Consider the following 16,508-nt stretch of genomic DNA (forward strand, 5'->3'; position numbering starts at 1 on the left):
AGTTTCATTTTTAAACCTGTATTGGTCTGTGTAGGCAAGCCCTTGCCACAACACAATTTGTTCAGCCAGGCAGGTTTCTGTTTAGATACTGCAATTTTGTTCACACCCTCTTTCATTCCTGATTGCAACTCATTTGTGTCTCCGTCTGCTGTTTCTATTGATACAGCAATTTCAACTGCTCTTTTAAATGTAAGTTGTGCTTCACTTAGGAGACATTTTTGAATGCTTTCTTGTAAGACTCCACATACTAAAGAATCTCTCAACATATCATTAAACCCATCATTGAACTGACAATGCTCAGTAAATCTCTTCTATTCAGCCACGTCCACTGAAACAAATTCCCTTTCCTTTGATTCCACTTAGGAAACCTGAAGTGTTCTGCAATCAACAATCGTTTCGGTTCTGCATTAATGCATTCCTGCATTACTTTCACAAAATCAACAAAGGTCTTTTCAGCTGGTTTGGTTTGAGCAGTCAAACTTTGAAGCAAACTGCATGCCTTTAAATCCACTGCACTCAGCAAAATTGATACTTGTTTCTCATTGCCTATTCCACCTGCTTTAAAATACTGCTCAATCCGTTCAGTATATAAAATCCAGTTTTTTGTTGTGTAATCAAACATGCTTATCTTTCCATTTCTGCTCTTTCTTTATGATTATTATCACCCAGTACTCACTGTTTATGAACACATGAATTCTTCCATTTTCTGCTTCGAAGAAAATAACCTGCTTGGCGTTGCTTATTTTTGAAACTCAAAAGTCTTGCGGCACTTCCATGGGTAGGTAGTCCTCTTGGATTCATTTAAAAAATACTTCATCACCACTGTTAAGTTTTGTAAGGAAATGATGGGAGGCTAGGAGATAACTCATGTACGTCCGTTTTTACTTTAAGTGAGGCGCCCACGTTTCACATGATAGTATCATGACATATGCAATTCATGTATTTTTACATATAACCATAAAGAGTTTTTTAACAAATAAAGAATGCTTAATCAACAGCATACTTACAATATTACTCAAATGTTTCTGAAAAAATAAGTACACAACATTAGGGAGTATCTTAAGGGAAGAAAAAAAACAGTAGAGTTTAAGGAGAAAATTCCAATACTTTGTGCAGACTTTTAAGAACAGCTGAAGTAAAAAAGAATTAATTTTAACACCTTTAAATTAAAAATACACTTGAAGAGTTTCAGCCCAAAACATCAACTGTACACTTTTCCATAGATGCTGCCTGGCCTGCTGAGTTCCTCCAGTATTTTGAGTGTGTTGCTTGTATTTCCAGCAGATTTTATCTTGTTAGTGGTTGACTTAAAATCAGTTCGATTAGTATATTAGAATAATTTACCTTCATCTACCATTTATATTCCACATTGCAGAAGAATGGAGTTGGGTTTGATGCACTAAGTATAACAAGCTAAGAGAACAGGGTTTAGAAATCAAGTGTACATAGCTCCTCAGCTTGGCAAGACCGAATCCTGCCACTGCAGTCGGTGCCAAGACCAGAGCGGGAGCAGGAGCTCGAATGCACTGGGAACTGAACTTCAATGCACTCTGTCCTTCCATCCTCCAATGCACAGCAAGCTGGGCCATTAAACACAGTCAGCCAGATGTCCTCTCAGCAACCCTCAGCCAAAGACATTAGGCATGATGGTAGGTCAAAGAGGTTGATTTTAGGAAGAGGATGGAAGATGTGGCAAGATTCAGGGAGAGATAAGACCCCAAACTGTGGCTGGTGAAGACTTTGCCAATGATAATAAAATGACTAAGGTCATGAATACTCAGAACTTCAGGAAAGAAGTAACACTGACATCACAAAAATGCCAGAGGAACTCTGCAGGCCAGGCAACATCTATGATAAAGAGTAAAGAGTCGAAGTCTCGGGCCGAGATCCTACATTGGGACTCATGAAGGGTTTTAGCCCGAAACGTCAACTGTTTACTAATTTCCATAGATGCTACCTGGCCTGCTGAGTTCTGCCAGCATTTTGTGTGTATTATTTTGATTTCCAGAATCTGCAGATTTACTCGTTTGTAATACTGAGATGACCATGGGTTGTAAGTCAGATGGTGATCACAGAGATGGGGAAGGACTAGATCAAACTGGAATCTGAGGATACGTTTAAGACTGGGAATTCGATATGGCAAATCAACTATGTGATAAACTATCCTAACTGATTGCATCATGGACTGTATGGAAACACTGGGAAAGTCTACAGAAAATGGTGGATACTGCACAGACCATCAGCACATCCCACCATTGAGCACGTCTGCATGGAGCACTGCCTCAAGAATGCAGCTTCCAGCATCAAGGTCCCTCACAATCCAGAACATGTTCTCTTCTCACCACTACCATTGGACCACTGGGGAGGAGGTAAAGGAGTCTTAGATCCCACACTACCAGGTTCAGGAACCATCAGGCTCCTGAACCAAATTGGACATCTTCACTCATCTCAAATCTGAACTGATTCTACAACCTACAGACTTACTTTCAAGGACACTAAAACCAGGTCCTCACAATAAAATTTTTATTTGCACAATGTGTCTACTTTTGCATGTTAGTTATTTATCAGATTTCGTTTATGTATAGTTTTTCATAAATTCTATTTTAATTCTTTGCAAGGTAGAACTGATTATGGTAACATATACATGCTTTGGTAATAAATTCTACTTTGGTTTTACTGACCCCACAAACAGAAAAAGACACATTTACTTTCTGCTACTATTTACTCTTCTGCTATTCCAGCAACAGCAAGGTTAACATTTTTTTTTAGTGTTGAATTATATAAGCACCACACCTGAAGCTGCACAGGAAATACTTGATTTCTCTGCCTTTGTGAAAAAACCCAGAGAATACAAATACAAAGGCTACTGAATCTTTCCACAGCAACACGCACAAAAGACTGGAGGAACGCAACAGGTCAGAGAGCGTCTATGAAAAAGAGTGAACAGTCAACATTTTGGACTAAAGAACGGATTCAGCCCGAAACATCAATGGTTTTCACTTTTCCATAGATACTGCCTGGCCTGCTGTGTTCCTCCAGCATTTTGTGTGTGTTGCTTTGGATTTCCAGCATCTGCAGATGTTCTCTTGTCTGTAAATCTCTCCTCATCCCTTTTTCTTTTCACCACTATAGAGTTCAACAATTAACTGGGTTTAAACTCAATATAGCCAGCCCCACTACACTACACAATAGAATAACTGAGAGAAAGACAAAGAGAACACTAGAAACAGAATTACTCTATTTAACCATGGCCCAGGCCTACTCATAAATTCAGCAGTGTCGCTTTTATTTCAGCTGGAGCCCATTTCATTTGTATCCCCAACAGGTCTGGAAGTCCTCAGACTTTGAAGACACTTCCAACTGAGCCACAAGAGACTGCAGATGTTGGATTGTGCAGTCTGAGTCCTGGTGCAGTGTTTTGACCCAAAACAATGGCAATTCCTTGCCCCCAGCAGATGCTGCTCCACCCACCGAGGGGTTGTTTGTTGCTTTACATCTTCGGTGAAGATCAGAAAAAAGGAAATCACAATCTGAAATTTGCTGGCCAACCTTTAACTTCTTCACTTCAAACTAAAAATGTAATGCCTTTAAATTCTGGGGGAAAATCTTAAACACACCAAGGTGCAATTGGGTAGTGGCCCTAATGATCCAGGTGATCACTACCCAAGTATTTTCTTGGATCCAAGGCCAACTTTTGCCCCTTTGTTTTAAAGAATTAATAGAGGTGGGGAATGCTGGGATTTATCAAACACATGTAACCTAGAGCTAAATACTTAAAAGAATGTCAGAAGAGCTGTACATTGGAAGAGTGTGATTAAGTGGATTGGAGAATTCAAAGAGATATAGAGCACAATAGCACAGAAATAAGCCTTTGGGTAATCCGGTCCATGCTAAACTAGTATACTGCCTCGTCTCATCAACCTGCACCTGGACCATAATCATCCAGAGTCCGCTCACCCATGTACCTATCCAAACTACTTTTAAAGGTTGAAATCAAACCTGCAAATCTCCCAATCATACCTTTATTCCGCTAGAATAGATTTGCACAGATCTGGAAAGTTGCTAATTGAGTTTCTCAATACCAGAAAGATGAAAAGTTTCTTCAAACTCTGCTACACTCCGTGAAACTCTGAAGGTTACACTGTTCCCCATTTGCACCACAGTGATAAGAAAGTCGAGCTTTGCTCTATGTTCTCAATAGATAACTTTGCTGGCCCTCAGAATAACTCTCTCATTCTCCTTAAGATTGGTAAATACACTGGTATCCTAAGAGATGATTATCCTGACATTGTTTTGTGAGGGTGCTTTTCTTTCACTAGACTAGTCGTTTGGCCACACAGCTCCTTAACCACTCAGGTTTCAGCCTCAGTCAGACCCACCAGAAAGAGCAAGATTGAAATAACCGTTAAGTTCATTCTGGCAACTCCCTGTGGCCAGTTATAGTGTGCAACTGTTGAAAGCTTCTCACCATTCTGTCTGGCTTTGCTTTCATTCACTGAATTATATATATTGTTATTATGGGGATCGGTGGAAGAAAATTCAACAAAACTAAGAAAGTGGTTCCCTTCAGCCATGAGGTGAAAAAGTCCCTATGAAATGTTGGTATTAGGTGTAAGGCTTCTTTCATATCAGGAAGCCCACTCAGACGATACATGTAGGAATAAAAGTAATTCCGCAGATGCTGGAGATCTTGAGCAACACTCACAAAATGCTGGAGGAAGTCAGCAATCTTATGGAGAGGAACAAACAGTTGACATTTCAGGTTGAGAACCCTCCTCCCTTTCCAGTCCTGATGAAGGGTATCTTCCCGAAATGCTGACTGTTTATTCCACCCCCCCATAGATGCTGCCTGACTTGCTGAGTTCCTCCAGCATTTTGTGCATTTGCACACATAGAAATACATCTCACCTTTAAACGGCAAAGCCTTCACTGAATGGATGAGTCTGGAAATTCACTCTCACAGTAATGGTGAGTTGGAAGCAGATTTATCCTAGACCAGTATAATATTGTGTAAAAAGAATCTGTTGGGAAATTCAACTCTTGATTTATTAATCTGGATTTGTTTTGTACCAAGTATTTTCAAACTCCAATAGTTTGGAAAAAACACTAATCCATTTAATTTATTTTTTGATTGAGTCACAGTGTGGGGCAGGCCCTTCGAGCTGTGCTGCCCAGCAAACCCAGCCTTGACAATGACCAACCAACCTTCCGACCGGTCACGTCTTTGGACTGTAGGCAGAAACTGGAGCATGTCTAGGAAACCCACACATTCACGGGAAGAACGTCCAAACTCCTTGCAAGCAATGCTGTGAATTGAACCCGGGTCGCCTACACGGTAAAGTGTTGTGCAAACCATGATTACCATGCCGCCATACTATGCTACTGTACCTCTACTGGGTCATGGGGATTAAGCACAGAAACAGGCCCTATGACCACCACATCCTGGTTACCAGAAATACACTTGCCAAGTCCATTTCTATTCACGTAATGAAGTTGAAGTGAATCCTGTAGAGCAGATACAATCTACCTTGGCAGATTATAGTCTGGGGATAACAATACAACTTTATCTTCAAACATTTTCAATCTTGCGTTGAGCACAAGAATAGAAAGACCACTTTTGCAAGGACAATAACCTCTAATTCTGAAATCTCCAGTGGGGGAAAGGTTTCTTAACTTCTACAGTGCTATGCAAAAGTCTTACACACATATTTCAGCTAGTGTACCTAAGAATTTTGCAGAGTACTGTAGTAATTTTATGTATTGTGTTACTGCTATCAGGACAAAAAACAAATTTCATGACATAATGATGATAAATGTGATTCTGATATGGGCCTTTTTTGTGGACTGAGAGTGGGAAGGTGCAGGGAGAGGATTATCATGGTTGGGAAAAGGGGAAGGGAAAGGGGAGGGAGCTGAAAGCACCAGAGAGACATTGTGTAATAACCAATAAACCAATTGTTTGGAATCAAGTGACCTTGCCTGGTGTCTCAGGCAAGGTCTTGACCCCCTGCCCTGGTACTCCTTCTCTGCCACCTGTCCCACACACTTCCCGCAGTATTCCACCCTCATCATTCCCAATATTGTTTGCTCCTGCCGGATTTACAAACTCACACTCTGCTCCATGTTGACAAATACAGTACTGTGCAAGAGTCTTTGGCACCCTAGCTATGTATATGTGCCTAAGACTTTTGCACAATATTGTACTTTGTTTTGCCTTCTAAGTATATAATTCATGAGATAAGCTGAAGAGCTCCTGAAGATGCTGGAAATCCAAAGCAACACACACAAAATGCTGGAGGAACTCAGCAGGTCAGGCAGCACCTATGGAGAGGAATAAACAGTTGGAATTTCACACCATGCCCTCTCATCAGGACTGGAAAGGGATGTTAAAAAAGCCAGAATAAGCAGCTGTGAGGAGGGAAGAAGTACAAGCCTGCAGGTGATAGGTGACAAATTTTGCAGCTAAAGCCCACAGATTTAAAGGAATTAACCTGCTGAATAGTCGTCACACCCACTCTAAAACAAGAATTGTACCCCTCTGGGCAAATCTCATTTCAGGCAGCATCTTTTCACATTATAAATTACATTTTATTTTGATGTAAGAGGCTACTTGGCACATCTGGATAATGCTGGCTCTCAGGGTAATTGCGCTGTTCCCATTCCTTCAATCTTTACATGTTTCCCCTCACACTCCTCAATGTTTCTCCTACTGCCCACTTACACTAAAAGTTATTTTGCAGTAATAAATTAATCTAACAACTAATATCTTTAAAATGGGGAAACCATCTTAATGGTCCCAGAGAAAAGATGCAAACTCCAGACAAACAGACTGCAGGGGCCATGACGCACAGTGTGTGCATGCGTCCTGGAGTGGAGAGCCTTAACGGGATGGATTCCCTCAGTGGCAAATGCCGGTGCATGGCCTTGTCTCACGACAGGAGGCTGACAGCCGCTGTGAGGCATTTGACAGGTCAGAGTCCAGTGTCATGGGATGCAAGATGACTGGGAACCCTTCACTGCTGCAACCTTCCTCCAGTTCCACTGCCGTTGTGATGTGTCAACATCTTCTGCCAGCTCCACCATAGAGACTTCTTTACAAGTCAACCTTGTTGCCATTTCGACCATAAACTGCTGGCACAGTACACAGTAAAAACAAAACAATGTTCCTCCAGGACCCTGGTGCTACATGAAACAACACAAAATCATACTAGACCATGTGAGACAGCACAAGGCTACACTAGACTACATACAACAACATAAAAACTGCACTAGACGACAGACCTGGATGAGACTACATAAAGTGCACAAAACAGTGCAGGGCAGTACAATAATTAATAAACAAGACAATAGGGACAGTACAGGATAAATTTCAATATAATAATAAATGATGTAGATGTCAGTCCAGACTCTGGGTATTGAGGATTCTGATGGCTTGGGGGAAGAAACTGTTTCACAGTCTGGTCGTGAGAGCCCGAATGCTTCAGTACCTTTTGCCAGATGGCAGGAGGGAGAGGAGTTTGTGTGGGGTCCCTCACAATGCCGTTAGCTTTGCTGGTGCAGTGTATGGTGTAAATTGGTGTAAATTGTGGTGGTTGGATTACTCTTTGTCTGGAGCCTGTCCCTTGATCTTACCACAAAGAAGGAAAACCTGTAGATGCTGGAAGTCAAAGTAACACACACAAAATGCTGGAGGAACTCAGCAAGCCAGGCAGCATCTATGGAAAAGAGTAAACAGTCGATGTTTTGGGATGAGACTCTTCATCAGGGCTCTCAGCCGAAACGTCGACTGCCTACTCTTTTCCATAGATGCAGCTTAGCCTGCTGAGTTCCTCATTGAATCTACCACCACGGGTGACTGCACCCTCCCCCACCCCCCGTACCAGTATCTAAATTACAGACAGCATCATGTGAGTTCATCCTAAATGACTATTTCCACCAGGTTGGGGTTTTATGCAATTGGCAGCTCTATAATTTTGTGCTGATGGGCAAATCTTTCTGCATGATTGAAGGGACAGATATTTGAACGGAAGGTACTGTTTAAGAGGTGGATCAACAAACATCTCTCAGACAACTTCCCATTCAAATTTGTGAAAAGAAAGAGTCTTTATTCTTTCAAACTTCATTAAACAGGCCACATTATGTTTATTTTCTTTTCTAACTATTATTTACCCACAAACTGAGAACAAAAATGATTGTGGATTCGCTAACAGACTCTAGGAAGTATTGAAATGAACAAACATGGTTGATCACATTGTCAAGATTAACTAATGGACTGTGGTGAATAAAGGCACGTGCTATTGTTTCCAATGTCAAAATTAAAACAGGTAAAACATTTGCTAGAAGGAGCCTGTGGGGAACAAATAGTCGTCAGTGATTTGTATGAAAGGAACTTCAGTTTCCAAGACTTTGTTCTAACATTCATTTATCACGTACAATTGATTGTAGTAAGTTTCCTTGGCATCAGAAACAATGCTTGTAACACTTCAAAGCCCAACATGAATAATGTAGCCAATTCTCATAAAACAAGCGATGCTTTGCTGGGAATTAAGTCATGCATGAGGAACTACATAAAGAGGCTATCAGAATTGTTTTTATACTAAACGAAACAAACAAGCACACACAGTGGCCACTTTATTAGGTATACAAGTCCACCTGTTCATTAATGCCTATACCTAATCTGCCAATCACGTTGCAGCAGCTCAATGCATAAAAGCATGCAGACATGGTCAAGAGGCTCAGTTGTTGTTCAGACCAGATAACAGAATGGGGAAGAAATATGATCTCAGTAAATTTGACTGTGGAATGAGTGTTGGTACCAGGCGGGGTGGTTTGAGTTTCTCAGAAACTTTTGACCTCCATGGATCTTCATGCACAACAGTCTCTAAGTTTACAGACAATGGTGCAATAATCAAAACAATGTCCAGTGAATGGTAGTTCTGTGGGCAAATACACCTTGTTAAAGAGAGAGGTCAAAAGAGAATGGCTAAACCAGTTCAAGCTGACAGGAAGGCGACAGTAACTCAGATACCATGCTTACAACAATGGTGTGCAGAAGAGCACCTCTAACATATCTAATAAAGTCGCTTCTGAGTGTATATGCTCAGATAGAGAATACTTCCTCTCTAGTATTGCCAGGTGAAAATAAATTTAGCTGTTTGATCAAATCATCCCAAAAAAATCTGAGATTTGTGCAGAAATAAATGTTGTGAATGGAAACGCCAAAGAGGTGGAAAAATGTCATGACTGGGATTATATCAGTAGGACTAACATCACACAGAATAACAAAGGTGTTTGATAGGATGAATTTTCTACACAATTAGAATCCTTCACTCACAACAAAAGGGCTTATCTGTAGTCCATTTGATTTTTCACGCCCAAGTTTAGCTCTTGCAAGAGCAAGAGCAAGTTTGGTACTGGAATGGGTTGCGACTGAGAGAAGGGTCAAGGTATTCAAGACAGTGATTGTGCTGAAAAAAAACAGGAAGGAAACCATCAGCTCTGAACAGTTTCAATATAGAGTCATGAGAATTACTCTTTCATTTAAAGGTCCACATCCAGGTTATTTTTATCCTATGCCTTTTCTTTGGCGGTGGATTGTATCAATCCTTTTAAGGACTATCCTAATGCCAGCTATTGCATCCTAATGCAAGCTATTTCAGTTCAGGACTACCAAATAGGCAAGTGAATTAAAATGACCTTCAAGGTACTCATTCTAATACCTACACCACTGCCATGGTTTCTGGTTCAGAATGTGTACAGTGTAGTGCCACAATGGTTCAACTGGGTTCCTAAAGCACAGCTGTAAAACAAGTACAGCATCATCGGACATGTATTCCACAACATGAACTTGGCACTGGGCTGCGAATGACCTTCAGTGTCCCAGGATCAAAAGGTGAAAGTACCATTATGCTGCATTCATCACTACTGTGGTTTACATTTACCTGGTCATGTCAGAAGAGCAGAGAAGTTGCATTACCTCTCCAATGTGCTCAATTTTGAAAGCCATCTAATTTTCAGAATTCCAAACCATTTAAACTTCAGCGTGGAACCAGACAAGGCTGTCCTTTGTGCCCTTTGCTCCTTGATCTGGCCTTAGGACCCTTAGCCATTGCTTTTCGAGAATCTAGTGATATCACTAGTATTTTAAGGAGAGGTACTACCCACAAAGTTTTGCTCTATGCTGATGACCTATTGCTTTTTATTTCTAATGTCAAGACTCCTGTTCTTTCTTTACTGTTTCAGCCAGTTTTCAGTATATAAACTGAACTTACACAAGAGTGAACTTCATCCTTTGAATAAGTTGGTATCAATTAATACTAACCTTCCTTTTAAAATTGTAAGAAATCAGTTTACCTATTTGGATGTAACAATTACTAAGCGTTATAAATGCCTACTTAAAGAAAACTTTCTTACCCTACTGAATTATGTAAAAAGGGCACTATCATATTGGTCACCCCTCTCGTTATCGTTGATTGGCCAAATTAATTCTATTAAAATGAATATCTTACCTAAATCTATATACCTTTTTCTGGGCTTAACCATTTTTATTCCTAATCCTTTTTTGATACTCTTGACTCTATTCTATCTTCTCATATGTGGAAAAACAAACATTCTCAACTAAATAAAGTTCATCTTCAAAAAGCTAAAAAGAATGGAGATTTAGCTTTACCAAATTTTAGGTTTTATTACTGGGCAGTCAATATATGAAATCTTACATGTTGGTCATACTATATTAACCATGAGGCCTGTCCAGTGTGGGTTTCTTTAGAAGCAAATTCTGTTAATAAATTTTCTATCTTTTCTCTTCTTGGATCCTGACTTCCTTTATCTAAGCAAACTAACAGATAAACATACTTTGAGGATCTGGATACAATTTAGAAAATACTTTGGTTTATTGAGATTTTCTCTTTCAAGTCCCATTTTTTCTAATTTTTTTTAAACCTTTTATGATCAATCCAGTTTTTAAAGAACGGGATATATTGGGTATTAAATGCTTCCAGGATCTGTTTGTTGGAGGTAGTCTCTTTTTGTCTGAGCAATTGTCAGCTAAACATAGCTTACCAAAAACCCACTTTTTTTGATATCTACAAATTCGAGACTTTCTGCAATCTCAATTATATATCTTTCCTAAAAGTCCCGATAAGAACTTATTAGATGTCAGTTCTAATTTGAAACCTTTTCATAATGGTTCAATATCCAATATTTATGACATGTTGCTGGAAATAAGAAATGCACCTTCAGATAAAATTAAAAATCTTTGAGAACAAGATTTACAAATTTCAATTTCTGAGGAAACTTGGAATGGAATTTTTAAATTGGTTGACATTTCATTGTTATGAGCCCGCCACTCCCTCCTACAATTCAAAGTGGTTCATAGGGCTCACATGACCAAGGATAAGCTATCTCATTTTTATATAGATATATCTTCCTATTATGATAGATGTAACAATGGAGAAACTTCACTAATTCATATGTTTTGGACATGTCCGAGACTTGAAAAATACTGGAAGGAAGTATTCCAAACTTTCTCTGTACTTTTCAAAGTAAATTTTAAGCCTAACCCTTTGACTGCCTTATTCGGTATTGTTGGAAGAAAAAATGTTATTTTGGAGACATCTGATTTGTACATTTTAGCTTTTATTTCTCTTATAGCTAGGAGGTCGCTGTTGCTTAAATGGAAGGATGTTGTTCCACCTACTCACGCTCAATGGTTATGTGATGTTATGCCATGCTTAAATTCAGAGAAGATCTTTTGTTCAATTTCTGAATCTAGTTGAGACTTTAACACTTTGAGGGGACTATTTTTGAACTGTTCTCAAAACCTTTGATTTGCTCTTAAAGTACGGATGTTGGCTAATAACATATTTCATATGATAAGGATTTTTTCCTATTCTCTTTCTATACCAAACAGCTTTGGTCTTGGTAGTGGGATTAGATGCTCTTTTTATATAATAAAATTATTACATTTCAATATTACGATTTAATTTAATTTACATGAATATAGGGTAATGAGATTCCAAGTGTGATTCAAATATAATATATTTGATAATACTTAATCCTTTTTTTGACCTATAATATATCTTTTTTTTGTTTATCGCACCATCTCTATATTCTTCTATGTAGAAAATTAATAAAAATATTGAAAGAGAAAGCCATGTCTCAATTCATAAGACCATAATGCTTCCGAGTCACATTAGGCCATCTGGCCCATTGAGTCTGCTCCATCATTCCAACATGACTGACCTATTATCCTTCTCAACCCTATTCTCCTGCCTTCTCTCTGCAACCTTTGCTGACCTTACTAGTCAAGTACCTATTCACTCCTGCTTTAAATATACCCAATGACTTGGCATTCACAGCTGCCTGTGGCAATGAATTCCATAGAGTTGTCATCCTCTGGCCAAAGATATTCAGGGACACAATGGATTATAAATCACTTGTTGGTTACGTGCAGCCGTACAGCTAAGAAGTAAGATTTTGTGGAATGATATATCCACTATAAAACTCAAATCACTCAGTGTTCACTTTATTAGGTCCCTCCTATATTTAATAAGGTGGCTGCTGAGTGTATGCTCATGGTCTTCTGCTGCTGTAGCCCATCTGCTTCAAGCTTGGACATGCTGTGCATTCAGAGATGTTCTTCTGTACACATGGTTATTTGAGTTACTGTTGCCTCTCTGTCAGCTTGAACCAGTCTGGCCTTTCTCCTCTGACCTCTCTCATTGACAAGGCAGTTTCAACCACAGGAGTTCCGCTCACTGGATGTTTCTTCGTTTATCACACCATCTCCGTAAACCCTAGAGATTGCTGTGGGTGAAAATCCCAGAAAAATAGCAGTTTCTGAGATAATCACTGTCTGGCACCAACAAATGTTCCATTCTCAAAGTCATTTAGATGACTTTTCTTTCCTGCTCTGATGTCTGGCCTGAACAATAACTGAACCTCTTGACCAGGTCTGCATGCTTTTATGCACTGAGTTGCTGCCACGGGATTGGCTGATTAGATATTTGCATTAACGAGCAGGTGTGCTGAATAAAATGGCATCTGGCCTCTGAGTGGATATCATTTTCTCTGTTTCCTTCCTATCACCAGGCCTTTTAATTACACTGGATAAACAACAACAAGGCTGGAACTTGTTACTTCAAACATCAGGGACATGAACAGTACTGTGGAAAAAATGCATTGTTTCCAACCAACTTACATCCTGGTATATCCTTTCTTCATTAATATTTGGACAGAACCCCAAAATTCTCTGACCTAACAGAACTGAGCAGTCCAAGGCGGCTCAATATTACCAGCAACCCTTGGTAACGAAAGGCAAAACTACATCTTCCAAACATCCCACGTTTCTCAGACACACGCACAAAGTCAGTTTCTGTCCCTTACCTTTGCCAAGTGCATCTGTAACTTTTTCTTGGCATCACCAATCTCAAAGATGCGATGTGTAAACGCAAGATTGACGTTGTTAAATTGCTTCCACAACTCCTCGGACGTAGCAGCTAGAAGCTTCTCGAGCTCATCTCGCAGTCTCGATGAAGCAGCGCGCTCACACTGCGCACGTAGAATGTTGTCCTCGGTATACTTCAACCAGGAATCAGGCGTAGTTATCCTATGAAAATACACCCATCAATTGCTTCATATAGAATGTGCAATGTAAGTTGGTTTGAACCTAAAGCCTGCTTAAAAATAGGTTATTAAAATTTGCAGACCAACTGTTAATCATAGTTTAAAATAAATGACAAGGTATTATTAAAGTATGAACAGTATATATCACCATATACTATGCTGAGGTTCATTTTTGTAGGGATTCACAGTTAAAGTCTGTCCCGAGCCTTATAGGTTCATCAGGCCAGTGCTTATGCCGGTTTCCACCCACCCCGGATAGGACGCCAGTCTATTGCGAGGTTAAACCCCAGCATTTTGCTGGTACCCATTTTCAGCTGGGTGGACTGGAGCAGTGTGTGGCTAAATGCCTTGCTCAGGGACACAACACACTGCCTCGGCTGGGGCTCAAACTCACGACCTTCAGATTGATAGTCCAATGCCTTAACCACTTGGCCACGTTCCACATATTCACAGTAGATACAAAGAAATACAATGGGATCAATGGAAAACAACACACAAAGATAGACAAATAATCAACGTGCAAAAGAAGACAAACTACGAATACAAAAAATAAAGATTATTATTTATCAGATTTTATTCAGAGTTCAAATCATCAGTTGATGGAAATTCTACCATACATTCCCATGTACTTGACTTAAAACAGTTAAGTAAAGTGTACCACTTGAGGCCAGTGAGACAGAGGAATCTTTGAGTCAGCCGGTGTACAGTAAGCAACAGAAATTATGTTTATCTTTGTGGTAAGAGAATATGTGTTTACAAACTCCATTCCTCCACAACCACATTTAATGATTCAGAACATTAAAATGGAGGCAGGCGTGTTCATCCAAACAGCCTCTTTAACTCTTCCTGTGAAATGTTTCATAGCCAACGTGCTGGTGCTCTCTCTGTCTGCTTCGTGCCTGCACTATGTCAAACCGAATAGGAGGTAGAACGTCCTCGTGATGGTTTCCTCATTGTATTTATGGACCAGAGAAAAGAGTGGCATGATTCCTTCAGTACCACATTGAGAATGCAGAGCTGAATCTGCTGCTCTGTCTGCAGAGAAGTGGAATAGATAACAAACAGACTGATATATTCCAGCTGGGTGTCTCATCCAAGTGTTTAAGTCAGCCAGCTGCTTTTGATTGGAAAATGAAGTTTAGGACTGGAAGTATTTTTTTTAAATTATTGCATGCCTTTTGCAATTTTCTTCTTCAAAAACATGACACCACAAGCTCGAAGTTTATTTTGTACTGAAAGCAAAGGCCTCGGACTCTTCAGTGGCCATGACCTAAGGAGAGGTCATTCAACAAGAGGCACTCATGCACCACAACAAGACAGTAATGCTTGTTTAGACTACTGCCTGGCGAAGATCTCTGTGGAAAAAAAACCATCCACTGCAGAGCTACTCAAACTTATGCCTGAATGTCGATAACTTGTATCAACAGCTGTAATAAAAGAGAAAATTGAGATAATCAAGTGGAAGTATATTCTCCTCACTTTGTAGCTCTCTACAATTGGCTTTATTACAAAGTTACGCATTTGCTAATAGCTTTTTCAAGCACCAAGTGGACTAATGTTTTTATTGGAGGGGAGATGGTATTGCTGGTGGAAAGATTTATCTGGCTGTGGTACACAGCACAGCTCTATGTACTTATCTTTCCTCTTTCACAGTTTCAGGGCAAATTCCAGACAAAAATGCAATACCAGATCTGCACCTACTTTGAAAACCACTTCCTGTCTCCATTCTTGGAGAAATCAGAAAATTATTACAACAGCTGCAAGCAAATAATATCCCAGTCAATATTGAATAGACAACGATTGATTTCAGACTGTTTCAGAATGACCATGTTGCAAGGAAAATGCATTAAGTTAATTTATAAAATTACCTTTACGTTCTAATGTCCTCCCATCTCTGTGGGCTTGTACTGGGATTGCCGTGCAGTACAACCTCACATCGCCCAGTCTTCCCAATCCTCCATGTAAGTGTCCACTTCCATGAGAGAACTTTGGCAGGAGACTGCTTCAAGCTTTCCGCAGAGAGGATGGAAAGATATAAGCAAACTACACTCTGGGCCAGCATTCGCAATGGACACTATCAAATGACAGACCAGCCTCAGAATTCCCAGGACTCCCTGAGTCACCTGACTGGATTTTACTAAAGTGCATACTTTACAGCTGAGTGTTCTTTAGTGATAGATGTGACTCAGTGGTGAGTTCTTTTATTTCTGAATCAGAAGGTTGTGGCTTCAAATTCCACTACAGAGACTTCAGATTTAAACCTCCATTTTGACACTCCAATTTAGTACTAAGAGTGTGTGGTTCAAGGGTCTCGGCCCGAAATGTCGCTCTGATGGTGTGAAACAAGGACCAGAGTTTACTGTTGCATCCAGAATTGGTGATTCCCCTGAAATAAAAGCTAAACATCATTGAAGGAGCTTTGACCAGAATCCTATACCTTGATTGGCATCTTTGCCCAAGTATGTCATCTTCAGCTACAATAGAAGTGCCAACCAACTCTTATGCAATGGGAAACTGGGAAAAAAACTAAAGTCAATTTGGGCCATTGTTGGTTCAAAGTAAATTTATTATCAAATTACATATTTGTCATTATATACAACTCTGAGATTCATTTTAATGCAGGCACACTCAATAGATCAATGAAAGACTGTCCAACTTGGGTATTCAACCAAGGTGCAGAAGATAACAACTTGTGCAAATGCAATAGGAAGAAATGATAACAATAATGCAATACAATGAATGTGTGCAAAAAGATACACTGGGTTTCATCCAGAAACTGGGAAAATTCCTCCTCAGATGCACTCGTGTCCAGGTTGTCTGACTGTAGATACATTGGTGTTTTGGGTAAAGACTTTCCATGCAGGCCTACACTCAACTCTGCA

At 39.8% G+C, this 16,508-nt stretch overlaps 1 protein-coding gene across 1 annotated transcript in view; it reads right to left on the bottom strand.

Annotated features, from left to right (window-relative positions):
• LOC132399142 (tektin-3-like) overlaps positions 1-16,508 on the bottom strand; it is a 117,023-nt gene that overhangs the window by 22,071 nt on the left and 78,444 nt on the right. Inside the window, exon 6 of the mRNA XM_059979185.1 lies at positions 13,387-13,609. Within this exon, the coding sequence (XP_059835168.1) occupies positions 13,387-13,609 (223 nt within the window). The remainder of the gene's footprint in view (positions 1-13,386; positions 13,610-16,508) is intronic.

The sequence above is a fragment of the Hypanus sabinus genome, chromosome 9 (assembly GCF_030144855.1).
Source record: "Hypanus sabinus isolate sHypSab1 chromosome 9, sHypSab1.hap1, whole genome shotgun sequence".
NCBI classification, from domain to species: domain Eukaryota; kingdom Metazoa; phylum Chordata; class Chondrichthyes; order Myliobatiformes; family Dasyatidae; genus Hypanus; species Hypanus sabinus.